General features: G+C 39.8%; 3 protein-coding genes across 9 annotated transcripts; 1 reads left to right on the forward strand and 2 right to left on the reverse strand.

Moving 5' to 3' along the window:
* Positions 1-1,059: 1,059 nt before the first annotated feature.
* Positions 1,060-8,883, reverse strand: gltpa (glycolipid transfer protein a). The gene is made up of 6 exons (XM_069709527.1): positions 8,850-8,883; positions 6,552-6,681; positions 3,210-3,268; positions 2,985-3,118; positions 2,737-2,887; positions 1,060-2,645 (listed from the first exon to the last, which is right to left on the reverse strand). The coding sequence occupies exons 2-6, from the start codon at positions 6,652-6,654 to the stop codon at positions 2,472-2,474; spliced, it is 621 nt and encodes a 206-aa protein (XP_069565628.1). The 5' UTR covers positions 6,655-6,681; positions 8,850-8,883; the 3' UTR covers positions 1,060-2,471.
* tchp (trichoplein, keratin filament binding) lies at positions 8,371-13,664 on the forward strand. Of its 3 annotated transcripts, none has more exons than XM_069709524.1 (13): positions 8,371-8,671; positions 8,861-9,055; positions 10,212-10,422; positions 10,529-10,585; positions 10,927-10,995; positions 11,402-11,575; positions 11,667-11,779; positions 11,867-11,933; positions 12,028-12,200; positions 12,286-12,367; positions 12,460-12,645; positions 12,766-12,909; positions 13,016-13,664. In XM_069709524.1, the coding sequence occupies exons 2-13, from the start codon at positions 8,865-8,867 to the stop codon at positions 13,046-13,048; spliced, it is 1,500 nt and encodes a 499-aa protein (XP_069565625.1). In that variant the 5' UTR covers positions 8,371-8,671; positions 8,861-8,864; the 3' UTR covers positions 13,049-13,664. The 3 variants fall into 3 exon arrangements, with proteins under 3 accessions (XP_069565625.1, XP_069565626.1, XP_069565627.1); XM_069709525.1 differs by having other exon boundaries at positions 8,371-8,520; XM_069709526.1 differs by having other exon boundaries at positions 8,513-8,524.
* Positions 13,661-27,977, reverse strand: git2a (G protein-coupled receptor kinase interacting ArfGAP 2a). Of its 5 annotated transcripts, XM_069709520.1 has the most exons (21): positions 27,788-27,977; positions 24,805-24,938; positions 24,333-24,445; positions 24,055-24,160; positions 23,883-23,969; positions 23,650-23,780; positions 23,451-23,545; positions 23,109-23,154; positions 22,607-22,658; positions 22,450-22,522; positions 22,229-22,326; positions 22,002-22,113; positions 21,775-21,917; positions 21,528-21,677; positions 19,361-19,609; positions 16,714-16,796; positions 16,357-16,551; positions 16,264-16,266; positions 15,974-16,105; positions 15,350-15,413; positions 13,661-15,155 (listed from the first exon to the last, which is right to left on the reverse strand). In XM_069709520.1, exons 1-21 carry the CDS (start codon positions 27,837-27,839, stop codon positions 14,943-14,945), a joined length of 2,331 nt encoding a protein of 776 aa, XP_069565621.1. In that variant the 5' UTR covers positions 27,840-27,977; the 3' UTR covers positions 13,661-14,942. The 5 variants fall into 5 exon arrangements, with proteins under 5 accessions (XP_069565621.1, XP_069565618.1, XP_069565617.1 ...); XM_069709517.1 differs by lacking the exons at positions 15,974-16,105; positions 16,264-16,266 and adding an exon at positions 18,341-18,430; XM_069709516.1 differs by lacking the exons at positions 15,974-16,105; positions 16,264-16,266 and adding an exon at positions 18,341-18,430 and having other exon boundaries at positions 22,450-22,546.
* Positions 27,978-27,997: the final 20 nt, after the last annotated feature.

The following is a 27,997-nucleotide window of genomic DNA, read 5'->3' on the forward strand; positions in this document are numbered from 1 at the left end:
TTAATGCCGTGTGCATGTCATCAGACAGGATGGTTATCTTCCTCTCATGCGAGCATTAATAATATAGCATACTATACTATACTATAGTTGCAAACCTTTATGTGTCAGAGACAGGTTTTATGCTTTTCTCTACTTTTCCAATACAGTATTCCAAAACTTTTAATGGAAGCTAACAGTAGAATATTCAAACTTTGTAAATAATCTCATCAGAAGATCTATCAAGGTGTTGTTCTTGAGCTTTCCAACACATCACAAGATCTTCCTCAGAAGAAGGAGTTTGCCCAGCTGTCAAAGAGTCCTAAATGTTCACTTTCTAAACAATTTAAAGACTTCTTGTCCAATCTGACTTAAATGGTGAGATTGAAAGTTCATTCTTTACCCTGCTGTCTATCCCTGTGTGCACTTTGCCAACAGCTGCAGTTTCACAAATACGGACCCATTTCGCAACTATTCCTTTTGTAGAAAGAAATCTACAAAAGTAATTACCCATGTGCTCACAGTGACCACATCCAGGGACCAGTTTCTTTCCTTGTGTTTATCTAAAGCTTTTAAAGCTATTCTATTGTAAAATATTAACTAGTTGATTCCACTGACCCCTACATAGTGCAAGAAAGCATTAAGCTGAGTAGGCTCAAGTACTGATCTCATTGTAAAAGTAGAAATTTAATTATATAATATTAAATTATAAACAAAAGTCCATTCTTCATTTTAATGCAAACAGAATAACAGAAATATTAGAAAAGTATATTGAAATATCAAAAGTAACAAATTTGCCTCAGTGACTGAAGCACAAATATATAAACAGCATTTTAATGTTGCAGGTGGTCAAAAAGATAATTTTCATTGTTTTATACACTGTTATTTATTTTATTTGAGAACAATGCATTGCATTTTATGAGATTTCATATTTTATGTAAAATGCTAGTCTTCAAAGTAATAAATAACTGGAGTTTTAGTTTTAGTGGAATAAAAAGTACAAAAGCTACTTTTGAAAGTAGAAGAAATATTGAGTATAAATACAGCAGAAAACAAAAATCATAGAATCTCAAAATTGCACTGATGCAGAGGACAGAGGCATAAACATACTGAGCAACAGAAAACACAAAGGAAATATGTAAAGATGTATAACAAATAAATTAAGACACATTAAAGAAAAAATAAATAATTTCATTGCTGAACACATGATTTGTTATTATTTTTACTACATGAAGTGAAAGTACAAGATTTGTTATTTTTGCACTGTACACACACTGCAACATGATGCCACAATAGACATCAGACAAGCATTTTTTTCCATAAATATCACATTTAACATTTAGCTGAACCAATCCTCTCAATAAACCATTGAGAGAAGATGGTTATGAAAAACGTTGTCTTCGCTCTACAATGAGGTTTGAAGAAAAATACACATTCAGTCTTATGTAAACACCTGAGAGAAGAGTGAACTGAAAACCACAGAGTACTAATGAAGCATACAAAGATATGGGCGTCCTGCATAGCAGATAAGTATATTATAGACAGAGCTGACCTTTAGTAATAATTAACATGTATTTCTCAATTAGCCTGCCTGATTTACAAGGTGGCATGTATAAAAAAATATAAATTATTAAATGCAGAAAAGCTGACTTGTTCACTTAAATGAGCCATATCTCAAGCTTAAGGCACAAACAGGTGTTATATTTTAGAGGCCATTTACAACAGCATTCATACAAGGATTTTGTGAGCTATTAGAAAATATATGCCACAAAAAAAAAAATCTATCCAACACGTGATGGAGGAAATCAAACACTGTAACTCATGATACTGGTTAAACTGGTTATGTTTTAAATAACTTATGAGGATATTAATTAACTTAGTACAATGTAAAGTAATATTATGTAAAATGCTTATTTAAAAGTAAAAACTTAAAATCCACAGAATTCATGGACAGTCATACAGAATTTGTTGGATAAGATGAAAAATGAGGGTCTTTTGAATTTTGATCCGTTTACTTCAAAATATAGCCCTATATTTCATATATATTATTGTCTATACATAATAAACTTATCAAAATCAGACATCTCACTCATTTACTCAATGCTTTTATAACAATTTTGTTGCTGTTTCAGTTGCGCTTTGATTCTTTTCATTAATTTGTGACAATACTTTTAATTATCCACATATATATCTGAAGATATATAAGGTGACATGACTCTTCAAATGGAGAGTAAAGACATTCAGAGTTCAAATCTACAGTTGCTTTGGAAATCTTCCTACACAACAGTCAGGAAAAGGCATACAGAGAAAGCCAAAACAGGCACACAGACAATTAAAAGTGCACAAATATTTGACGGGTGACGACAGAATATTATAAATACAATCTCCCAATGAGAGCTGTCAGATGACCTGAAGGAGCCATGTCATGTAGACTGCAGAATGTAAAGGACTTTGTAAACGGAAGTGGCTCACTGAACGTCTTGCAGTCACACTGCTTAGTCAAGATCAGCATTCATCTTACTGTACATCTCGTAAATAGCATCAACAGTGACAGAGAAGTTGATTAGGAATTTTCTGATTTTTTCCAAACATTCTTCTTCCTTGACCTCCCGACCCTTGGAGATGGCCTTCAGGAAATCTGACTTATATGGAGCAGCAAAAACAGCTGCCTAAAAGAACAGATACAAATGCCAAATTCACACACAATTCTCAAAGACATAAATCTCTTATTAAAGATATGTGTTGCAGCTCTGAACTCACCTTGAGGAGCTGTTGCACCAACCAGCCATGGTACTTTTTGAGTGCTATTTCATAGGCTTTGGTGACATTGACTCGAATGAGGTGTGGGTTGTTGTCATCCTTTTCACCATCCACGAGGCTCTGAAGAAAAATCTGGATAAACTTTAGACCCCTGCAAAAAAAAGAAGACAGTGATATGGATTTCTCAAATGGACTAAACACAAACAACGCAACCGTCTGTAAAACCTGAAATGGAAAAGTTCTCAGACCTTTTTAGCCACATGAGTGCCAATGTTGCTCCAACTTTGGGCCACTCTCCTCCATGCATTTCCTTCTCAGCCTCCACCATCAGCTGGAGTGTCTTGTACCGAGCAGGGTTGGTATCATAAACGGCCTTGATTTTCTATTTGGCAAAACAGTACATATTGTTGTATTATAATGTTATTGAGTAGAAGGGACAGAATTACCTAATATAAATGAGTAATAATACGTACTGTGATGTTACCAGTTATGTCAGCCTTGATTGGTGCAAAAATAGTGGAGCCAAGGCAGTCTGGAAAGGAATATTTACACAGGGTGTGACTGAGAATTTAAGGAATCAAAACCTGGACACAAGACAGATATAAAGAAAAACTACTGAGCTCATATGAGAATATGAGCATTTTTCAGAGCTTCTTGACGTGAGTACGGTTGTATGGCTCTACCAACCAGTCAAAATGCAGTTTATATCCATGTCTGTCCAGACTCCTATAAGAAAGTTTTTACGTAAGTTCAATCAGGAAGATCTCTAACCTCGCGTCATGGTATTAATTCCACCTCTGTGAATTAATCCTGTTGTGTTATATTCATCATCACTTCCGCTTTCCCATGCTGTCCAATCAGTTGTCATCCCTGTTCTTCAAATATCATCGTAATTCTGTCATTCTGCCTTTCAGACCTCCTGATGCGCAACCCTCCTTCTCTCCATCACCACCTGATTCATCTGGTTTTCCTGGGAATCTCCACGGAAGTTCACATCAGTCAACCCTGATCTCCTTCCCCCCAACCGGTCAAGGCAGATGACCGCTCACCTCTGAGCCTGGTTCGGTTCTTCCTGAAAAAGGGAGTTTTTCCTTCCCTCTGTTGGAGGTTTTTCTTCCTTTAAAAGGGAGTTTTTTTCCTCCCAGCTGCCGCTCATGTGGGATTTGTTGGGTTCCTTAAGTGCCCTAATATGTCTTATGTTATCATTTGGCGTGACATTAACACAAATTTCAAACTCTGCATACTCCACTCAACCACCTCCAGCATCTAGGCTCCGGGGGGTCCTGTCCTATCTCCTACATCCATTTAGGACATTACTCCAAAAAGTGACCTCTCATCGTCGGTGTCTAACCGCCAAACTTATAAGTCAAACTGTCATTACTTCAATAAATCATTTCCACTCTTAATGATCTCTCCTTATTGAAATATAGCTATGCAGTGAAGACTTTGAAGGAATTTGACCAGTAACACAAAGTTGAAGCCATGACAGGAGACAATTCTTCAAATATAGACGTTGATGTTAAGAAACTACAATCTTCACAACATGGATGTTTCACACACATCTTCAACCTAAAAACACAGAAGATCTAAACAATCACTACAGGTTCAAAGTGGACACCCAAGAATAGTGTCACCAATTCAGCATCTGAACAAATGTGAAATATGACCGTTCCTTAGTTATGGCATCAGATTCAGAAGAATGAGACGGACGGATGGGACATATGAGGACACAGTGACCTTGACCTTTGACCTCCAAAATCGAATCAGTTAATCCTTAAAATGAAGTAGACATGCCTGATTTGAAGAGATTCCTACATTTTCAATCATGAATAAAGATTAATTTTAAAACTCATCATCATTACAAAAAATAAATTAATTTAAATCTTAACTACAATATTTAGTAGGTACGTCATTAGGATTACAATAATATTGTTATATTTGTAAATCCCTATACAGTAAACTGGGTCACAAAGCTCTTGACCGATTCATTCAGATACTGTTTGCTAGTTCTCTCTTTAAAAAATATGTAAAACAAAATGCTGCACAAAGCATTCTAAATTTCTCAAACTGATGAAATTGTGTAGCTATTAAATTGAATCCTGGATCTATATATTTTATTCAATTTCCATTACGTATAATACCACTTTAGTTAAGTCATGTGAAAATACTGTTCACAGTATTAATATTGTTAACAACATTTGTGTTTTGGTGGCCTCTCTGATTGAGTGTTTCACGCCTGTTTCACCTGTGGTTTATCTGCAATGACAAGTCAAAATGTCTGCTGTGAAAAAGATCCAGTGGTAACAAAGTTCACATAAGTGCTTAAAACTATCTTGCGGTTTACAATAACACTATGATCCTGGAAGGAAAAGCAAATCCACGTGAATTATGCCTTTCAGTATGTTCTGTTTCCAAAGCCACATCATCATTGTATTGTCATTTGGTGTCCTTTAATTAGGTTACTAGAGGACGTGAGCGTTTGATGGCAGGACTGTGAACAATGAGAGGTCTCGAGTCCCGACCACACACGGCTCCCGGTTGACCCGCTGACACAGCAGACAGCTTTCAGCCCCTGAGCTGTTAGTGGAGACTACTCATGACTAAATCCACTCCATTGTGCCGATGTGATGCATCGCCACAACACTGATGGTAGCGTATCCTGTTTCAGAGACGTCCTCCGTTTGTATGGCTCTCTGTACATTTTCCACTCTCCTCACAGTATAAAGGCTTTTGTTATAAATATACAGCACTTGTGGAAACTATAGATGGCTAATCAAACGAAAACTAAACTTCTAAATAAGATTACATCCCAATTAGTCCTCCTCTCGGGTTGATGTTGGGCCAGAGCCACAATAGGGGTTTGCTGAAGTCATAAAAGCGGGCCTACTTATACTTACAATATTCATTGAAATAAATATACACAGCTATGACAGGTAGAACAAAACTAACAGGAGAGTGAGAGAGTCAATCACATACTGTCCACACAGGCCAGAAGAAATCTAATTAGGCAAAATCATTTAAACACCTGTGTGAATGAGAATGCAGGACTTTAATGGCCTGTAGGAAAGTTGGCACAGAAATTTCTAGGTCAGGAAAAACAATGGTGACAAGGCGGAAAGCGCTTAATATCAACATCAGACTTGGTTCATCTCAAGGGTTTCACATGGCAAATTCAATAGAGGGACTGGCATATTAATACAGAATGAAGTCGCACAAAGATGCCCGGGTGCACCATGCCACTGGTGAATGGGCAAGGGGAACTCAACACCGTCCTAATCAATTTTCACAACTTAAAATCCAGGCCAGTGGATTAAATTATGCATGCTAAAGGATTGTGGACAGCTTGATGGAGAGAAATACGATCCAAAAAAGATTATCATTTGGAAAGACCGACATCATTTTGTTGCGCCTCATGGAAGTTTTGAGACAGATTTGTCCTGAGTACAAGTTTTGTCTTTTAATAATTGAAGTTCAACAAGAAAACTTTACAACAGAGGAAAAGTGCCATTGCAAGGGGCCAATTTTGAAACAAACCCTGCATTCTTTATGCTTTCTGTTAACAGCAGGACTTGAATTATACATTATTTAAAAATACAGAAACTATATCACTCACTTAGTGCCATATCCTGGCCTACTGTAAGCCTCTGTGAAGTCAGTCGTAATAAGCCCTATAACTATACATGTGTTTAGAAAACCCCACTTTTTCTGCAGTGTCTGACATCTTAGAATAATTTTTCATATTTATTTTTACATGACTTCCATACAGGAATGTCAACATGGTGTCTACGGTGTCACACTGTGAAAACTTTACTTACCAAAAAAGGGTGGAAGGTAAGACACAGCCTCCAGAAACGGTCTTGTTTCCACCTGCCTGTCAGCTGGCATCTGTCTGAACTGGTGCTCCATTAACAGAGCCATCTCGTTAGCCCCGACACAGTCTTACCTCTGAAATGATGGCAACAGGCTGTCAACCCTCCTCTGTGAATTCACTGTGACACCAGAAGAGGAGAACCACCTCTCTCTCTCTCTCTCTCTCTCTCTCTCTCACACACACACACACACACACACACACACACACACACACACACACACACACACACACACACACACACACACACACACACACACAGCCGTCAGCTCCAATCGCCGCTTGTCTGGTAAAGTGGCCGATAAACGGCGCGGAGGAAGAACTGAAGTCCAGAACAAACCGAGAGTTCTGGGAGAGCATGTGGACATGGTGGAGGAGTACAAGTACCCGGGTGTCTCCATCGGCAAAAGACTGAGCTGGAAGACCAACATCAACGCTGTCTACAAGAAGGGGATGAGTCGACTCTTTTTCTTGAGGAAACATCGATCATTCAATGTGTGCAGCAAGATGTTGGAGATGTTCTACCAGTCTTGTTGTGGCCAGTGAACTGTACTTCTCCGTAGTCTGCTGGGGGGGCAGCATTGGAGCCGGCGACACCAGCAGACTTAACAAACAGGTTAAGAAAGCATGCTCCATAATTGGCTGCAAACTGGACAGTCTGGAAAAGGTGGTGAAGAGGAGGACACTACTGCACTACACCTTCTGCAGGGACAGCGGAGCACGTTCTCCAAAAGACTCGTCCAGCTCCGCTGTCACAAGGGCAGATACAGGAGATCATTCCTGCCCGCTGCGATAAGACTGTACAATAACTCACTTCTGGTCAAATCAATCACCCAACAATAACACCGTTGGTTGTTTGTTTTCTTGTTTGTTTAAATCCTTGCACTATTATGTAGTTAGTATAATTTAATAGTATTCTATTTTATTGTATATATTGTTAATTTTTATATTTAATATTTTTTACTCTGTTGTTTTATTGCTTTCCCTATATCTATAATGCTGCTGTAGCGAAAATAATTCCCCTTGTGGGATTAATAAAGTATCTATCTATCTATCTATCTATCTATCTATCTATCTATCTATCTATCTATCTATCTATCTATCTATCTATCTATCTATCTATCTATCTATCTATCTATCTATCTATCTATCTATCTATCTATCTATCTATCTATCTATCTATCTATCTATCTATCTATCTAACACAAGAACAGCACCTGATGTGCTCTATCAGCTGACACTGGTATTGCTCTGCGTTTAATTAAATACTTCACTTTACTGCCAACTAATGGAGTTTTGAGGAGTATCCTCTTAGTTACATTTATTCGAATTTATTTATATATTTTTTAATTATTTAATTTGAATCCCAGAAAAAGTGTAAGCAGTGATTCAATGTTTGGAACCAGATTCTACAGCCTTTTAGCTGTCTCATATTGTGCCATAATAATCAAAAACAACACACAGTGGTTATTATTATTGCTAATAATAATAATAATAATTTAATTATAATAGCTGAGAGAGAAATTTAGCCTAAATCACAAATCAATGTCAAGTTACATCATCAATTACTACGCCCAACTGTTATATTTTCCAATTTGGCTTTCTATTGAAGTTCATTGAAAACGGTATATAAGGTATCCAATAAATTACTGATTATAATGAAAGTAATGTTTATAGTTAGAAATGAAAACTTTTTGTTGGCTATGATTGAAAAGAATTCGTTTCGCGTTTCCATCCGTAAGTAGTTTTGACCTTTAATTCACCCCGTAGCGGGGGAGTAACTAGGAAGTGATTCGGTAACTAAGGAAAACTGGAGGGTTGAAAAAAGGTTAGTTTTCGACATGGAAAGGCAAAACGTCGACTGATTTTTAATAAACCCCCAGAGAAGACTATCCACCGTACCACCGAAAGGCTGAGTAGGTATTATTTGTAGAGCTACAACGTGCATATATGCGTTAAATATTGCTGGGGAGTGAGACCTATTTTTCGTTCTTTGTTGGCCCCTAAAATAACAAACATTTCAGGGGCAAAACATACTGGCTATATAGCATTAGCAGAGAGACAAAGGTAAACGAATACTTCATATTTTCATCTAAATGAGTTCTTTTCAGCGTCGTTTTAACACAAATTATGTTCGGTTACGGTAGCGTTTATTCAGCCGATTTACTGGAAAAAAACAAAAAAACAAGCAAAGTTAGTGAGGGTTTGGTTGGAGGATGACTGTTTTCGCTGTGTATTGTGTTACCTGTGATTCAGGTCCATGGCTCTGCCGATTTTCTCGGCCCATGTGCCCAGTCGGTCCCGTCAGCTGGCCGGACAGCTGGCCCGGCAGCGGGAACAGGAGGCCCGGTGGCGGCAACAGTGGGCGTTGCATGCTCAGTACTTCAGAGAGCAGAACGTCCGCAGCCGGAGACAGGCGGTGTGGAGCTCCCACCACTCCTACCAGCAAAGGTGACGACAGCCAACACGGACACGCGTTCATTTACCCCCTCCTAATCTCTCTCACACACACACACACACCACAGAAGTCCCTGAAGCATAAGAAAGATGAAGCCATCAAGTCGAAAGAACAAAGTATGTCCTTCTAGGCTGTAGAGCGGGAAAAGGCGGGTCGGAAGGTTTGTGGTTCGATCCGCCTCCTCCTGTCCACATGCCGAAGTGTCTTTGGGCAAGACACTTGAACCCCAAGCTGCTCCCGATGGCGTCCCATCGGTGTGTGAACGTCCTCCTGATGTCGGGCACCTTGCATGGCAGCTCAGTCTCATCAGTGTGTATAAACGGGTGAACGGAAAACAGTGTAAACGCACTTTGACACTGATAAGGTGATAAAGCGCCATTCAAGGGCTTACCATTTACCATATTTTATTATGTTTTCTGCCTCCTTCTGTCCTCGAGTTGTTAATCGATATGATTATCATAATCTACTGCAGTATTATGATACCATTTCTCTCATGACTGCCCTCACCTAAATGACAAAGTAATTATCCCATGTATGAGGTCTGTGTCAGATGTAAGTGACAGAAACTAATCAAAGGTTTAAAAGGAGACAATGATTTCCAAACGATTGCTCTAAGTGAATTATTATTCATGTAGTCAACACAGGTTTACAAGGATTCTGTCGGGAAACAAGAAAAGCTGATTCTCATTAGGTGACACTGCAGACAATAAGACTATACAACTATATTTTAAATGAGTATATGTGCAGAGTTTTCCCTGAGTTTAAGAAAAAAAATATGTTTTTCATAAAAAAAAATAAAAAAAAAGGAATTTCACTTCATTTCTGACCATTACTATTACCATAACTGTGTAAACCTTTCCAACACATTTTAAAAAGATAAAGCATATAATAAATAAGCAACATCCAAAACAGCTATAAGACAAATCTTGCTAAAGAAGTCCACTGGGGAACAACTACAACATAAGATCTGGGTAACGTCATTTAGTTTTTTCTGATGTTCTCCACCATGATTTTGCATTTGGCGGTGCTCAGCACGGCTCTGGCGCTGCACCTTATAACGGAAAGGAAAACCCTAATGCGTGTAATGTCTACATCATGTGAAGCTGCTTACCAAAGTAATTTTTTTTTTTTTTTTCTACTTTTCATCAGTATGTCGGCATACCATAAAGAGAGACTGAAGGAGGAAAAAAATGTGAGCCTGGAGCAGCGCAGGAACCGGCTAAGGGCCATGCTTCAAGAGGAGAAAGACCAGCTGGAGGCAGAGCTCCGGCAAGTAGTCCCTAACAGGGGTGCATTGGCGAGACAGTTTGTGCAGAAAACTGAAGAGCTTCGAACGGCAAAAGAGGAAAGAAGAAAAAAGGTTGTTGCATTGAATTGGTATCATATTACCTTATCAACAGTGGTCATGGTATTCTGTCATGTGAGCGTGTATAATCCCAGTTGTTTCTGTCTTTTATTATCTTAAGCTTGCACAGGAGCTGCTGAGGGAGCACTGGAAGAGAAACAACTCAGACCTGCGAGAGGTAAGCAAGTTTAAACTATTGAGTCAAAAGTTGTCAAACCTCATAACTCAAAGCTTGGCTGTTGATGAAGTGATTAACGGCTTCAGGAATCTGGTGACCATCCCCATCTGTCTGAAGAGCTCAGCAAGTAGAGAAAACAGACACTTTTCCCCCCCAAGATGTCCATTTGATCTGGAACCCTATAGGGCTTGTGATGCAGATATTCCATGACTTTCTGTGAACCTGAGTCCAGTGTTGACTCAAGAGAATAAAATGTTGTGGTATCCCTTCCACTAGGGGTCAGGTTCATCAGTATCTCTGTCTCGGCCAAGTCACAACTTGGTCTTTTAATCTGTCTGCAGGTCGAGTCAGCATTACACAAAAATCATGTTTTGAGCAAATGGCAGGAGCAGATATCTGAGAAGAAACAGGTAGGAGAATCATCTACAGCTTTAAAAAAAAATAGCTCCGTTTCTGTTCATTCCAGTGTTTGAATAAATGATGAAAAGTGTTTCTGACCTTTATGTCCTTTGTCACATTTGTGGTGAGTATGATACTCAATTTTATTTAGATTAAATTGTAAAGAAAACTCTTCCTTCCAGCCAGTGATGACGCATAAGATGCACAAGCCATTAAACTTGTCATTATCCTTTTACCTGACCAATTATTTATGCAACAAACCCCATTTTTAATTAAACAGTATTCTAGTATTGCGTATTCTGTGAGCACAGTATCAAGTCTGAAATCTACTCTGGTTAATTTCCTCAATGTGGTACATAATTGAAAAAGTTTTGACACCTACTATACTGTAAGTGACCCAGCTTGTCAAACACGCAGAAAGAAGAGGCAGAACAGAAGGAGAAAAGACGCTTTGAAAATGAGTATGAGAGGACCAGAAAAGAGGCTCTGCAGAGGATGAAGCAGGCAGAGGAGAAAAAGAAAGCAGAGGAGTGTACGAGAGCAGAGGAACTTCGCAACCAGATGGAAGAGCTGAGGTTGAGAGAGGAAGAGGTATTCAACTCAGGAAATGCAACAAATTATTTCTGCTGAAGAGTTTTGGAGATGCGTGTTTAGAGCATGTTTATGTTTTATTTTCATTCAGGCCACCCAGCTTAAAAAGGAGCAAGAGGCTCTGCTGATCCAGCAGTGGGAGCTGGAGAAGACAGAAGAGGAGAGGAGAAGTATAGAGAAAAGGCGAGCAAAGTCTGAGATGGGGTAAGGGAAGTTCTTTCTGCAAGAAAGTAATCACAAGTGTCATAATTCCAGTGAGACATTGGGCTCAATGGATTTGTGTTCCACCAGGCATTTCTTGATCCGTCAATATCGAGCTCAGCTGAGGAGGAGAGCCCAGCAAGTGCAGGAGGAACTGGTAAATGTACTTCTCCTGCTGAAGCTATATTGCATTTATCCATTTTTGGGGTTTGGGGTTTGACATTGTCCTTGAAATCCTTTTTGAACACCAGGAGGCCGACCGGAAGATCCTGGCAGCCTTGCTGGAGGGAGAGCAGGAGGACAGGATGATAGCGACGGCACGAAGGGAACGAGCTATTGCTGATGCTGCCTGGATGAAACATGTGATTGAGGAGCAGCTTCAACTGGAGCGGGAAAGGGAAGCCGAGTTTGACATCCTACACAGGTGAGCACCGAGATTCAGAGCGCTCCGACTCTACAGGGAAGGACTCCCGCTACTCCTGAAATGTATCGTATCCCATCTCTTTTAGAGAAGAAGCTCAGCGTGTTTGGGAGAACCGAGAGGCTCAGTGGGAGAGGGAGAGGAAAGCTCGGGAACGGTTAATGCATGAGGTAAAATTAGTTTCGAATGACTTTGACACTTTGAATATAATTTAAAAGACTTGATTACTGAATACAATCTCTTGTATTTCTTTCTTGGGAAGGTGCTTGTGGGGCGACAGCAGCAGCTGGAGCTGAAGATGCAGAAGAACCGTGAGGCTCAAGAGGAATCCCTGAAGAGACGAGAAGAGCTGATCCAGGAGCTGGAGCTGGAGAGAGAGTACAGACGGCGGGAGAAGGAGCAAGAGGAGGGCCGCAGGACAGCACGGATGCAAGACATAAACGCTCAGGTTGAAATAAATTGCAGTAGATGGCCATTTTTTTTGTCAGACATCTGAACTCAGCACAGCATCAGGCTATATGCTTTTTTTTTTTTTAATAAATAAAATGTTTGTGTGTACAATACGTAGGTGGAGCAGCAGCACCAGGAGCAGTGGGAGGAGCAGTGCAGGATAGAACAAGAGGAGGAGGAGGACAGGGAAACCCTTCGAATCCAGGAGGAGGAGCTGGGGCTCGAGATGCAGAGGATGGCCAAGAAAGGCTACCAGGAGAAGGTAAATGATGAAAGATAAACTGCTGGACATTGATTCCTGTATGTTCATGTTCCAAGTTCCAAAATGCTCTTTAATGTTAAAATAAGCTTGAAACTGTCCCTTTCAGATTCACAGCAGACCGCGATCAGCCTGGACATAAGCTCCCTGCAAGACTGAGGTCAAACTGAGTTTTGAGATGTATATTTTTCTGTATGTTAGCTGTAAAGAATTGGTTAATATCTTTTTTTTGTCTTAAAACAATATTCACATGCTCATATGTAAATCATAACCGCTATTTTGTCAGCTACACTTCCTATCAATACCAGCCATGAGGTTGTCTTTCCGACACGAGTCCAATATGAAAGAGGGGGGACAAAATTCAGTTGTCAGTCAACTTAAAAAAAATCAATTTCAGAGCTCATCATATGAAGTGCTATTTTTTTCTTTTAGTTCCTGGACAGTGTATTTTTGTTGAACCAGTGACCTACTGTATCTCACACTGAAGTCATGTTGTGATGGAATGTTTTTGTGGTCAGTGTGGAGAGGATGAACAATGCCATCAAACAGGAGCTCTTTATCAGTAAGGGATATTTATTCTTTAAAGACAGATGTCTTGTGTCCTTCGGTGCCTTTTAAAGGATCAAACATTCATGTAGGTTATGTAGGCCATAAATTGTGCCATATTGATGTTAATTTAATATTGTTTGTTTGATGTGTACATGTGTTTTTTGCATTTTTTTTTTGTTTAAAAAAAATAAAACTTGCAATCAAATCAATTCAGCATTTTGTATTAATCTTAAAGGCAGCGAAAGGTGAAAACAAAATCTGGCAAACCATGAAAAGCTATATTTATAAATTAAGTTTATTTAGAAAATAATTATTTTTCTGAAGTGCAGCTTAACAGCTGCATCACATACTTCCCTGCACTCCATTCAAGCACAGAGAGGGACATAACTTTGATCAGATTTTAAAAATGGAAATGAATTCTGAAAACACTTGTGAGGATGAACATCGGGTCGAACAATAACACAGGAGACGTCTAGTCGAGTTCTATCCCATTTGTTGCACATTAAATACAAAACCAGCAGCAACGGAACAGAGCACAAAACACGTGGACGTACAAACAGCCTGGCTATTAGCTCTAAGTATCTCAACACCACCAACAGTGAAATGGCACACAAGACTGCAGCAAACAGTGCACTGCGGAGCCTGTTAGAAACACCAAATCATTATAACTCCATGCCACAACACCTTGGTGCTGGTGAAGAATAAAACTTGGCCCCTGAACAAGTGTTACTTGCATTCATTGGCTTGACTAATGGGCACACATAAACATCTGTAATAACAGCACCATAGACCGGATTGCACCTGAACAGGGGACAGACCACATAAATAGCAACAAACATTGGCATTGCAGAGCTACAAAGTGTGCAGAAACAAAGTTCCCAACATTTAATGGCAGTCAACTAAATGGTCAGTTTGTCTTTGAATATTAAACTTTACAGTATGATGATGTGTACACAGTGCAATAAATGAGAGGAAGCTCACTTACCTACAAGACTGTTTATAGTAGCATCCGATAACGATGAATTCACGACTCATTTATGGCTTTTCAGCATCCATGTGTGGCTTTGGACTGCTAACATTAACCTGTGTCATCATATTGATTTACTGTTCTGTGCTTAATTACTTCTCTCAATGCAATGTATTGACAATATAGACTTCTGGAAGTTATTTTGTAACTCGGAGCAAGTCCTACTCTTAATTATTTAAGAGTAATCTACAAACAAAGAGAGCTGGAGGTAATTATTTTACCTCGAGAGAAATTGTGCTACTATTATAGCTGGATATACCCCAGTAAAGTTTCTCCCTTGACACTCAGATTTTGTCCAATGTTGTCTTTAAATATTGTCAATACTTATTTATAAATAATTAAAAAAACAAAAAAAAACAACGCATGCATATACCACAAATACAAAAAACAAGAAAATCATTAAAAATAGATATAAAAACAAAACTGAGATGCTGACGGCTTTGGAGCCCTGTAAGTGCTCTTAGTTGGTATTCTCCTTTGTGGTGATGGTGACAAGCTGCTTGGCGGCTTTGGCAATGTCATAAGCACATTGGATGACCTGCTGGGTGACCAGCTGCATGTCCGGTCCCGGGCAGCCTTCTGAAGGCACCGCCTTCCGGCACTCGCTCTGAAGCCGACATGCACTGGAGGTCAACAAGCGCAGAGAGCCTCTCACAGTCTCCGAGCGAGGCTTCTGCAGAGGAAGGGTAATATATATCAACTCCAATGGAAAGCGTATGTTCAAAAGTTTGTGTACATTGGTGCAAAGAAAGGGGGGTTAATTCACATCAGGTATTTGTGTTTGTGATGCCTCAAAAATAACAAATGAAGAAATAGCTGTTGGACCGATCCATTGTCTCCAAGCAAAATAAAAGGTTGTTTTCCTACCTTAGGAAAGAGGGCAGCCATTTCTGTTACAGCCACATGTATTCTTTCTGAGCAGGGCATGAAGCTGTGGAGCAAAAGATTTGTAGATGAGATTCACACAGATCTCAAAATTATTTAATTATACAAATATAACTAAAAAAAACATTTACACAAATTATAACCATAAACAAATATTGATCAAATATAGGCAAGTTGATATATAGAGAAAGGTACTATTTACAATTCACAACACACCATGCATCATCATCTTCAACTTCAGGTTAACATGAATTAAAAAAAAAAACATGCTATTCAACAGACATTTTTAGCATTGTAAGCACAAGACAAATTTATTCTTTAGTCAGTTCTGTATTTAGAAATTATGGCTACACTATAGAAACATCAACCTGAAAAATGCAAGTCATTGCCCAGATGTTACTTACCTTTTCTAACTAACTAAAGTTGGTGCTTGAAGAAAAAAAAATTAAATAAAGTGGTTTTAAACATAATATGTTCAAGCATGCAGTGGCACATCGAAGAAAAAGAGACAGCTTGTTAGCAGGTGAGACCGAACAGAAGAGGAGACTGTGTGAGGGAGAGGAAAATAAAACTGTGCCTGGGAGGCAGGGACAGAAGCCAGAGTACCAGGAGGTGGGGTCGGGGGACCGGAGGCTGAGCGGCTGAAGGGGCGAGGAGGCCTTCTCAGCCCAGGGCACCAGAGTGCTGAAACATCCCAGGCTGTGCCTGAGGCGACGCACACCCTCACGCTCACATGGTCTGTGCACAGGAGTGTGGGGATGGGGAGACCAGACCAAAACATCACAAGAGAGGAAGTAGACGGAGGGGGGGAAGGGTGAAAATAGCAGAAATAAAAAGGGAAACGACAGGACATAAACGCAAACAATCGAAATAAAAAATAATGATGAACGTAAGACGAACTTTCGATTTAAAATGGAAGCAAAGAAATGAGAGCTAACATTCAGATGTGAAACTGATGAAGAAAGGCCCTTTTGTCTTCCCATTCTGACCTGTCATGTTTATTCTCCTGAGCAGCTCGCAGCAGCTCCTGGATATTCTTGGTGATCTGCTCGGTTTTGCGGATGACGTCCTCTGTACTGGGAAGCGTCGGGTCTGATTCCTTCTCCAGATCTTCCAGCTCAGGGATAGAGCTGCCCTCTCCCAGCCAGCCGCTGCTCCTCAGCCTCCCTTTCCTGCAGAAACCGCTGAGGGAACATCACGAGAAATCAAATAGATTGCCAAAACTACTATTTGTAGTTTTTAATAATTTCAGTATACATGAACACCCCTTGTATTTAACGGTCAGAAAAACTTCTTTTCATTGGGAACGACTTAGTATAAACTATCATTCTGGGTGACGCTCTTACCCTGAATCATCCATCTCAGACTCATTGAATGTGTTGTCATAGTCACTTTCCGGCATGCTGCTTTGCTTCTCTAACTTTGAGGCCTGAAATGAAGAGGGACAACAAAAAAACTGATGTGCAAGAAGTGCCACATTAATGACGATATAAGTCACAAACGGTTGTGGTGAAATCCCAGGTTCAAACCGTGTCAAATTAATCAACAAAAACATACCAGGTAAACGTACTCCTTTCTGTTGGCTGTGCCAACATTAAACAGGAAAACAATGTCAAAGTGGAGCATAGAAAAAGTATAAGTGAAGCAAATGACTGAATAACAAAAAGGCAATAAAGCTGTGAAGCAAGAGCACGTTATCAATTTAAAGGATATAGGATTAGTAAAATGGATGATGCAAATTTCAGATAGTTAATCCACAACATGACATATTACTTGGGCTAACCTGCTTAAAAGTGACCGGTATCATCTTCCAAGTGACTTCATCAACATCACGTGACAATATGCTGATTTGTGCGTGAAAACTTTTGAACTCTTGAAAATGTCGATACTAATTAGCGACAAATGGCTGGAATCATTACATCAGAGGAATGACACACAAGCATGACTCATTCTCCAAACTGAAAAAAAAGTAAACCCAGAGGATCTTTATTTTAGGAGGGTTCAGATGAGTTTATACGGGAAACTAAATCTCACACACTATTCAGCTTATCTTCACACCAGATACTGTAGGGTTCACTGTGATCCGAGAGGTTCACTGTAACTTTATACGGATTCACCATCAGACTCAAAGCTACATTTAAAAACAGGAAGCTCAGACAGACAGTCATGCCACAGCAGGCTTATCGTGTCCAACATGTTCATACTCTGTCAAACTTTGTCCAAGAATCTCAACAAAATCTTCTTCTTGAATGCAGTACAAAATGCATCTCGGCACAATTATGTTTGCTTTAAAATATGTGATCTGCTCATACATGTTTCGATAAGTCTCTGATCTGCCTCAACAGATCATCAATCTTTTTAGACTGCATATCCCTCCGGGACCACCACAGTGTTTGGGTGTTGTTGGAGAAGAGAGCCAAGGATTTGTTAAGAGGAAGGATAACAGGACTTTGTCTTTATGCTAAGAGTAAATAATAAACACATTAAACGATAAACAACTAAATATGTATAAAATATTCATTTAACAAAAAAATTGGCAAAATGCAGAATTTGGTTCCCTCTTTTTTTTTTTTTACAAACAGGTGATATTCTTATTTAATCAAACCCCCCCCCTAACAAACTTTAGACAGCCAGACTCTTTTAACACAGGTTTCTGGAGCACAGAGAGAAGAGATTAAAATTAGCAGGTGCTGCATCACAAAGCGCAACTCTTTGCTCAACATTCAGCAGTCAGCCAGAGGTTTGGCCTTTTATGAAACCCCACAATTCCACTTGTTTAGCAGAGCAATGAGGATGATGATGATGAAGGCAGGTGTCTGCTGGTGAGGGCAGCCAGTGGAGGGTTGGCTCATGCATCAGGGCAGATAAGGAGGACAGAGGAAGGCGAGGGGAGGAGGAGGAACAGGGAGAAATGTGCTCCAAGTGGATTTGCTGCGCCCCACGGTTCGTGGGCGGAGTGAGGATGTACTTAACCTTTTGAGCACTGTCGTCCTTCGACCAAGACAGGGTGGATGGAAATGAGGGGAGGGATGAAGAGGTGGTCACAATAGCGCCCTTTTCCGTCTAAAGACAGGGTTCAAATCACATTTTGAGACACAGACTTCTTAACTAAGAACTATTAAAAAAAAAAAAAGCCTAAAAAAAAATCGGAATGGAGAGTAGACGTCCCGCATGTCTCTTCAAGCCAGTTGTTACTGAATCAGATACTGTATATAATGACAGTGGAGTTGATGGAAAACACTAACTGTGAAATGAACAGTAAATTCAGCATTCACTTATTTCAGAGGGATGAACCAAAGACAAATCCTTGCTGTGTACAATGTATTCGAGTGAATTGTTTTTATACATCATCCTCCAACATTTATTCCTCATTTCCTTTATGAGCACAGTGTCTCAAAAAAAGGAATGACTGAAGAGGCTGGTAGGTAGTTCATCGAGGGAAGAGTAACAGAAAAATACAATTCATAAGCTCTATTTTAACTGCATACATGTCTCATTTGATTAAATTAGAGAATCGAAAAGGATGAGAAGGTAAAGTGAGTGTGTGAATTTATCATGCATTACAAAAACACAGAGTATTTGTATGGTAGTTTTAATGCTTCATCAACATAAAACACAGTACAAACCTTCAGAGTGTATCATATTAACAACATCTTGCACAACTAAGTTTTGATTAACAAAGGCAGCACTCCCGTGAACAACAGATAAATGCAGATAAGGTTCGCAGGTTTCTGAACCGGTCAAAATGGGATGTGACTGGCTATATCGAAATGCATAGCATTGTGCTTTTTGATGACTCAGTCTCTGATGCAGAAAAAAAATAAAATTACCCAGCGGTAAATGAGGAAAAAGGAAAAACATGGGGGCGGGGGTGGGAGGGTGGGGTGCAGAGGGTAATGTTTGCAGACAGGTTGAAGACATGAGGGAAAGTCATGGAAACAGGGCAGTGGAGAGGAAAATGGCAAAGGAGAGCAGGGAACAGGTCTTACTTACATGAGGTGGGAAGGGTTGCAGGGTGGGGATACCCTCCTCTGGGTAGGGAGTTTCCCCTTTAGGGAGATAGGGCTTCAGGCCTGAGCCGGTCTCATACATAGACATGGGCCGACTGGCCCGCGCAGACTGCCGGCGTTTCAGGGCTGAGGGGCTGGAGGGGTCAGGGTAGTCTGTACCGCTGGGGATCTGATAGATATTGGTTGTGACCTGCCGCCTGAGAGACGTGTTCTCGTTTTGCAGAGATTGCAGCTGGAAGAGACGGTCAGCAACAAACTAAGAGGCGCTCTCGGCAAAGAAAGCTTTGTTCCCTGATCTGATCTGTTCTTTAAAGCACACCAATTCAGCTTTGACCCCACTGTTTCTCTCTCTCTATATATATATATAGATATATATATATATATATCTATATATATATATAGCTTACAATTTGATAGTCAGCTACTGTCAGCACGATTAAAGTCGCTTAACTCTGCCAAGGTTTGAATTTGTCAGAACAAAATACATCTTTGTGGAAAACATATTACACAATTTGAAAGCCTTTCCTTTTTATGGCATACACAAAAATTGAAGCTGCTTCAATGACAACGAATCAGAAAAATTCATGGCTATGAGAAGAGACATATTTTGACAAGTTTTAGCTGAGCATAACTGCTCTTAAAGGAAAATGTAACCCAGTAGATTTTTCTATAAGAAAAAAAAATATTCTGCAACAAAATCTACAATGCTGAATATCCTTAACTGATCATCATCATTGTTATTGGAACAGCTCCAGATTCAGTTTACTTAATGACAGCATCAAGGGGTTAGCAGCTGTGGTGGAGACGAATTCATATAAATAAGGTTCGTCTGAACCAGAATTTACAGGAGTTGCATGAATTTGTTTTGGGGGGGGGTTTTCTCTTCAGCTAAAAAATTGCAAAGCGAGTGGTAAGCAAGCAAAAGATTGTTGTGCAGGTAAGCAAAACAGGTGCAGTTAGAGTCAAAGATGACGTAGCTATAGTCTAGACAGACTGAATCAAGATTTATGACAAGATAAGAGGCATTCAAGAATGATCAAAAACAACAAAATGTGGTCGAGAATAAACTGCCCTTAAATAATGCAACCACTTACATTCAATAGAGAAAAAATGTGGACTGGTCAGTAAAAGAGGGAATTCAGTCGGGTTTAGTTACTAAACTCTTGACAGTGTTTCATATAGGCTCTGATTCAAATTAAAGTTGAAGATTTAATATAAAACAAAATATGGGAAACAACTGCCCTTTGAAATGGTCATTTGTAACTTTTACTACGACAATGCATCATGACAAGCTGCGTTTCCTGCATCTTTATCTTAGCGTGGTATTTGTTGATAATCTGTTTAAACACAAGTTAACTGCATTGAGGGAGTATGACCTCGAGTGAAACCAAGTGACTCAGTTGTAGCTGTTACATGACTTTAACATATTTAGCCAAAAGTTGTAGCTTCCAAAATAGTTTGGGTTTAACATGATTCAAGTTGAAGGACAGTACCTATATTTGAGCCAAATCTCAAACTTAACATATAACATATATTAATCAGCCGTTCAGTGTAACAGTGTTTCAAGTACTAGCTGAGGAGTATCGGTTCTGTGAAATTTCTGTGAAATGTGACCACTTAGAAAATATGTTAAAGAATGAACCCACACGTACTAAACGATGTTACCAAAAACAACAGCTGTAAATCATCCAAAAACACTCTATGCAGTAAACAAAGTATATGTGATGAAGCAAGGCACACGCATACAATTTCAGTTAGTCACTATGTATTATGAAAGGATTAAAAACCACTGTCAATTACGTCATGCTTTTTCTTAAAACATGCTTGTTAGCAACATTAACAAACAATTAACAAAAAAAAAAAAAAAAAAAGTGACCAAACTTTTTGTTATTAAATGGAGATTCTAAAAATCAACAAAGAAACAGACACAAAAATCTCTAGTTTACATTCAAACTCTGACATTGAACATGCTGGCCTAAACAGAGGGTGGACCATCAGGGTGTCACAGCATCTTGCTACAGAGAGCTCGGCCCTTATTACAACCCACAGGTCGGCCTCCACACCAGAGGACCCCTCCCCTCCCTCCCCCTTTCCCCTCCCCGGACCGGCCCCCGGTGTTAGTGATCTTATTGGTGGAGCGCGGGGGATACCTTTTTCTGCATCAGCCTCAGCTCATCGCTCAGGTTGCTGTTGGCTTTCATGAGCTGCTGGATCTTGACTTCAGAGGCAGTGAGTGCGTTTTTCACCTCCATGTATTCATGCATAGTAATAGGGCCATCTGAGAGGTCAGAGTCCAGACTCTGTTGGAGAGAGAAGGTAAAAACAAAGTGGTAAAGGCATCAAGAGAGAGAATGTGCATTTCGGGACTTTAATTTTGTGAAGGTAACATTTAAATACCTTGGTCCTATCTCCTTTGCTTGAGGGAAGCTCTTGATCTGTATCCTCATCAGATGCCACACTATCATAGTCAGGCTGGTCATTGTCCTGGCTATCACTACAATGTCTTACAGCCATGCTCTTCAGGATGAGTTCAACATTGTCTTGAATCAGAGTGGAAAAGTTACTGCCTGACTGTGCTACACTACAGTGTTGATAGGATTATGGAACGACATGAAGATACTCACCTTTGGGGCTAGCTATTGAATTCCCTTGTTGTCTTCGCTTAGCATCACTTAATATGTCGATCACCAGAGTTGCAAATTCATGTGCATTAAATCTTGCGAGTTTCTGTCGGCCCTAATATAAGAAAAACAAAGTCACATCAGCAGTATTCAACCAAACTTAATCTAAGGAAATGTGTTCAGAAGGAGACAATAAAGTGTTTGCAGTGACATCAGATCAGCTGGCTTGCCTGGTTTCGTGTTGATGAATACTCTGGATTGACAGGAAGGAAAGGAACCACAGTGGTCTCCGTAACCAGGGTGCTGTGATTCTGTGTGGCTAACCACACTGCAAATAACAAGTTAAGAATTAGATCAGTGGTGTTTAGAGGAGCAAGTGTAGCTGCGACACTAGTGTGAGGTCAGGCCAATCCAGATGTCTCCAGTGGACATTGGATTAATTTGACTTTACCTGCATCGGTCTCGCGTCTGTCAACTTCATCGTATACATCCATGGCCAGCTCCTCAAATAAATGATTACTGAGCTGCATGAAAATTTGGAAAACAAACTAAGACTTACTGTAGGTTAGGGGAGAATCTCTAAAATCAAAGACTTAAAAAGTACTTACAGACTGCAGTTTCTTCTTTGCTGCCTTTGCCAGTTCTGATAAATCTAGACTGCTGCAAACAGAGGATAACTTTTATAAACATGTGCTGATCAATTGTCACTGTAGGTCATGCACACTTTCTTCTGAGTAATACTTACATGTTTCTGATCCATCGAAAGCAATTAAAAAAGATCAGATGTATAATTTAAATTGAAAGAGCACATTGATTGTTCTACAGTGTTTTCCTCTGCTCTATTGTTTGTTTGGAATCAGAGCTCAGAATTACATTTGTTTGGGATTACATTTTAATTCCTGGCACTGGGTCTGTTTCTTCTGACACAGACAGTAGATACTGCAGCAAGCTTAAATAGCATGTCAAGACAGGCCTCATTGCAAAACTACAACCGTAAATAACTGCCTCACTGCCCTCGCTTGGTTGGCTCAGTAAGTCACTCAGTAAGGCAATGTTAATTCAAAGACAGCTGACATACATCATGCTGACTTACAGCTTCTGCTCTCTTACCTGTCGGCCAGTTGTGGAACAATGAAGTGCTGGCCGTTTCTATGATCTGAAAGGAACAACAAAAAGGTTCTGCATGAGTGACAAAAGCATAGGGAATTTAGAAACTTTCTATTGGAAACAATTAAAAAATATGTACATGGGGCCGTATTTATGAGGCAAATTAAATACAATGAGCAGTTGTTTTTTTTTTTAAATCGGCTTGAAGTGACACTTAGTTTTCAGGTAACTTGCTGATCACAGAAAAGTATACCTACACTTTTCTCCAATAATGTTGAAACCACACACATGAACATATTCTTTGGCCCACAGTTAGTTCAATTACAGATCTTTCTCATTGCATACCTGCTTTTCTCCCACACAAGTAAAACGCCAGTCGATCAGTGAGTTCGTACTGAATTTCCACCAGCCGGTCTGCCAGGTCATGGTGGCCGGCTTCTCTACAAAGACACATATCAAAAAATACAATTTCACTCTTTCAAAAAGATCAATTAGAAAACCACAATATTTCGTGTAAGAATTATAAAAGAGTATAAAGGCTTACCTTGCATAGTCAATGGGAGTTTTGCCATTGCTGTCTGGTGCTCCAGGATCTGCCCCATAAACAGTTAACAGTTCGGCCTGAGATACTTGTCCTGCCTTTGCAGCTACGTGCAAGGGAGTGTTTCCTTTTTCCTGGAGATGAAATTGATCAAGATGACAAACCAGTACGAGTACAAATCTACAGAAAAGTAAATGCAATCGTGAAAGTGTTGGTTTCAAAAATAGAAGTCTTACAGGGTGAAAAAAATTTGCTTGTGCTCCCAGGGACAGCAACCTCAGGCAAGTCTCCAGATTACCTGTGCGTACACTTGAGTGAAGTTGCTGAAAAAAATATATTATAGTGACTTGATAAAGCGTAACAATAAAGTTTGTATGGCAACATGTTTCCGTTTTCTCCTATAATCACCTTGCTTAGATCCTTGGCTGTCGAGCTGTCATCCTCCCGACATGGCATGCGATGGACAAACGCCAGCATTTGATATTTGGCTTTTATAAACTCTGATTTGTTTGGGCTTTGGGAGCAACATGAAACATAGAGGTTCAAAAAGAAAACAAGAGAGGCTGTGAATGAGCAAGCAGCTCATATCAGAGTATAAATATACGTCCTTTTTTTCCCCCCTTATTAAAGTAACTGCTCGCAAACAAAAAGGTCTCCACAATTATTTTCAAATGACTATGACTCACTGAAGTTTGTCCTGAGGGATGGGCTTGCGTTTTCCACTCATCACAGATGCAGGGTCCAGAAGGGAGTGTTCCCATATTGAATTTGCACCATTGCTGTATAATGTCTGGACCATCTGGGTGAAATGAAATAGCAACCTGTGAAATGTGCCTCATTGATTTAGACTGTAGACTGCTGACCGGCTATTAACAATTCCCTTGCCGAGCAGCACTTGCTATATTTGTACAAAATCAATACACCTCAGCGGGATCTGATGTACAACTGGTCTTCAACATTTATCTTGAGCAAACTTACAGGCCTGCTGAATCTAAAACTGCCATGATACAGATGTCTGCAAATGTAATATTATCTCAATGCATTTCAGGGGAGACAATTCGGTCTCTAAACACTATAAACTACTACACAGAGAACAATGTAACAACCCTTAGTACAAGTGAATATAAATACACGTGATTTGGGTTTGGGCTTATTTACCTGTAGCTGCGTAGGAGGCCATGGTGTGTGCGTCAGGTGGCGGACTTGGGAGCTATGTCTGCCCAGACTTCGGTGAACACTGCAGCACTCATCGCAGATCAGCACACCCCTGTTCACAGAGGCCCAGCGAGGCTCTGAGAGGGAAGAGGAAATCACAAAGTCAAAATCATGACACTTGAACAGATCGAATTGATAAATCACACCTGATTAAAGGTGCAAACTGAGGAGCAACTGAAAGTGCAGTATCGTGTCCGCCAGCTCTGACAGGCTTGATTTGCTCTCGTTTTATCTGTAGACAGTCAAAGGCGAGATGGTTAGAAATGTAGGACAAGTCATCTCTCTTTCTCTCCATATTCTTTAGCACCATTCAGCGTGTTGATGAGCTGCTGTTAACATCGCACTTCTTCTTTTTCTCGCCATAACACACGGGACCCGAAGAATCTCATATTCATGGTGTCGTAAACTGGTTTGGTGCTTACATGTAAAAGCTGGTGATATTCCACATGTTTATTATTGTCAACAAACCCAAGAAATGAAATCCATAATTAAATAGATATTAGTGACAAGTACTGCCTGTTTAGCCAAAGTCTGATAGCGTTTATTGTTTGTGTTGTAATCCTTGACCTCTCTGAATTTTTCTTTTTTTTTTAAAGGCGAGTCACTCTGTTGTCCTATGCTGCTGTCAACTCCACTTACATCCTGCTGCCAGAAATATTCACTCCAGCACCAAATGCGTATTAATCACCAGATTAGAACAAATACACTCGTACCTCCTGCTTGAGTAACATTTTGTCAAAACATGTGCCCAGCTGTTTTAAGAAATGAATGCGGCTTTTGAAAAAAAGACATTTAATATTTTGAACGTATTTTAAAATTGATGTCTTTATTGAGATCAAATATAGGCTTGGAGCTGATGACAGATGAGACGACGGAGATACAAACTAGCGAATTGTTGGTTTCAGTTCAAAAAGGAAAATACAGAATACGGAAAGTCTTATCCTTTAAAGCCTCTTAGTGCGAGTGACCAGCTCAGGCTAATGAAAGCATTATTTAGGTTAATGTAACAATAAACACATAACACAAATAATATACTGTGGCCTGTAAAATTGAAGTTAGTCATCTAAGGCCTATCCGAGTGCAGACTTAAGTGAAACCACACCGTGCATTGTGTAAAAAGGAAGTGAACAGTTGTAGGTTGAAGCACCTCCCAATAGAGCAGCTTCCTCTTTTAAACCATGGGAAAGAAAATAACAGACAAATGAAGAATTTTAGAGCTGCGTATTCAGGGGGATACTGTGAAAAATAGAGACAGAGGGCACTTACAAGTTACCATATACTCTGTGACCAAAATAAATATGTTTACTTAACCATGACCTATTTAGCAAACTTCATTGTGTACAAATTTCACAGAGTTGAACAGTCCTCCATCTGTACCGAGACTCTTCCTGACAGCAAACTTGTCATGGCCAAAAACACCATAAATTCATGTGACACTGCAACAACCAATAAACTGCAGAGCAGATAGAGTGACTGGCACTGTGACAAGACAGACACTGGAGACAGTAAATGTTTCAGCAGCAGCTGAGGCGCAGGAGCAGCAGCTGCACGGGGGTTGCCGGTCAGATTCCGGCTCCCGGTCCACTCTTTTCAGATTCTCCTTCTAACAACTCCCCACCAAGACCCGAGTGTTAGTGCTGACATGCCTCCTTTACTCTTTCCTCAACAAGTGCTGCTAAATTTAATACCACATCTTGAAGCTCTAAAAATATTCACACACAACAACTGGCAACAGCCACATGGCAGGGCAATCCAGGCCAGCTGCTGTGGAGACCGCAGGGTTAACTAATTTGAATGCCACGATGAGAGACAAGGATCGGAATACTTTGCATACCTGTTGTTGTTTTTCATCGAGCCAAAAAAAAGTAGACGAATGTTTTGAAACAATGCATGTTCTTCATTTACAGTATAGCATATTTATAATACATTGTGGTGTAACAATAGAAAAATAAAACCTCTTCTGCATTGAGACTCTGCATTCAATTCATTCAGCATCCTGTTTTGCTTCCTGTGCTTGCCGAAAAACATCACGTCAGTTCTATATAAATGGGACTTCTGAAAGTACCTCAGACACAGTTGCAGCAAATTTTTTTTTTTTGGTTCAGCTTTCACAGACACATTTGATTGTAAAAGCTTAATTACATTTTTCTCTCATCCCTAAAACTATTTGGAACTAACAGAACTGTAAGAAGACGCTGTTGTTAGTCTGGTGTCATATAATGGACACAGGATTAAGTGGTCTCATCTGGAGTAATACATCTAGTGAAAATTATTGCAGGTACTGGTGACAGGTTGAATCTGAGACCATCTTAAATTTGGGTTTCGGAGGTATACTGTAATTGTAATTTTTACAATAAGTTTTCAACGTTCAATCTTTAAAATAAATCCGTGGAAGAGACAGCCATGCCTTTAAGAGTCCTCCCATGCGGTCGTTCTTTCATCAACACAATTAGTTTAGCTCAGTGACACTTTGAGACCATAAGACACCACCTCAGGAGACCAGAGAGATGGACCCATGACTTGTTCTGGACGATGCAGTCATCCCAACTGGGCTTCAAGTATGACAGATAGCCTATATAGTGCACTGCCCTGCTGCTCCAGGATAACATTTCATAACAGATGATTATATTCAAATTTGCTGGAAACTTCTGCTTTGACAAACCTGCTTTAACACCCGTGCAATAATTATAAAGACACAAATCAACAATCCTTTCCTCATTATTTAATTTAAAAAAAAAAGAAGAAGCTTAACATTAATGAACAACACTAACAACTTGCTGTGTGAAAATAACAGTAAACTGCAAACCTCCTCAGTGATCTTTAAAGAAGGAAGCTGCGAGGTCCAGCGCTGATAATCTGATTTAATCCAGTTTTGGTCACTGAGGGACCAAATGTCAGTAGAAAGGGATGATGTGAGTGTACTTACCAGGAACACTGCAATCTGCGCAGACCTCAATGTTTCTCAGCCGCTTCGACATCCTTTTACTCGGGAGGAAATGCCTTTCAAAACGAGTACAGTACTGTGTCCGTCAGGCTAACCATTGATTACTCTGTGGAGATGCCTTCCGCGTTAGCTAGAACGAGCTACTAAAAAAAAAAAAAAAAAACAACAACAACAACAAAAAAAACAATCCAA

Source organism: Brachyistius frenatus, unplaced genomic scaffold (assembly GCF_029030835.1).
Source record: "Brachyistius frenatus isolate BFR_SWC_R1_liver_20210118 unplaced genomic scaffold, ASM2903083v1 Contig_83, whole genome shotgun sequence".
NCBI classification, from domain to species: Eukaryota; Metazoa; Chordata; class Actinopteri; family Embiotocidae; genus Brachyistius; species Brachyistius frenatus.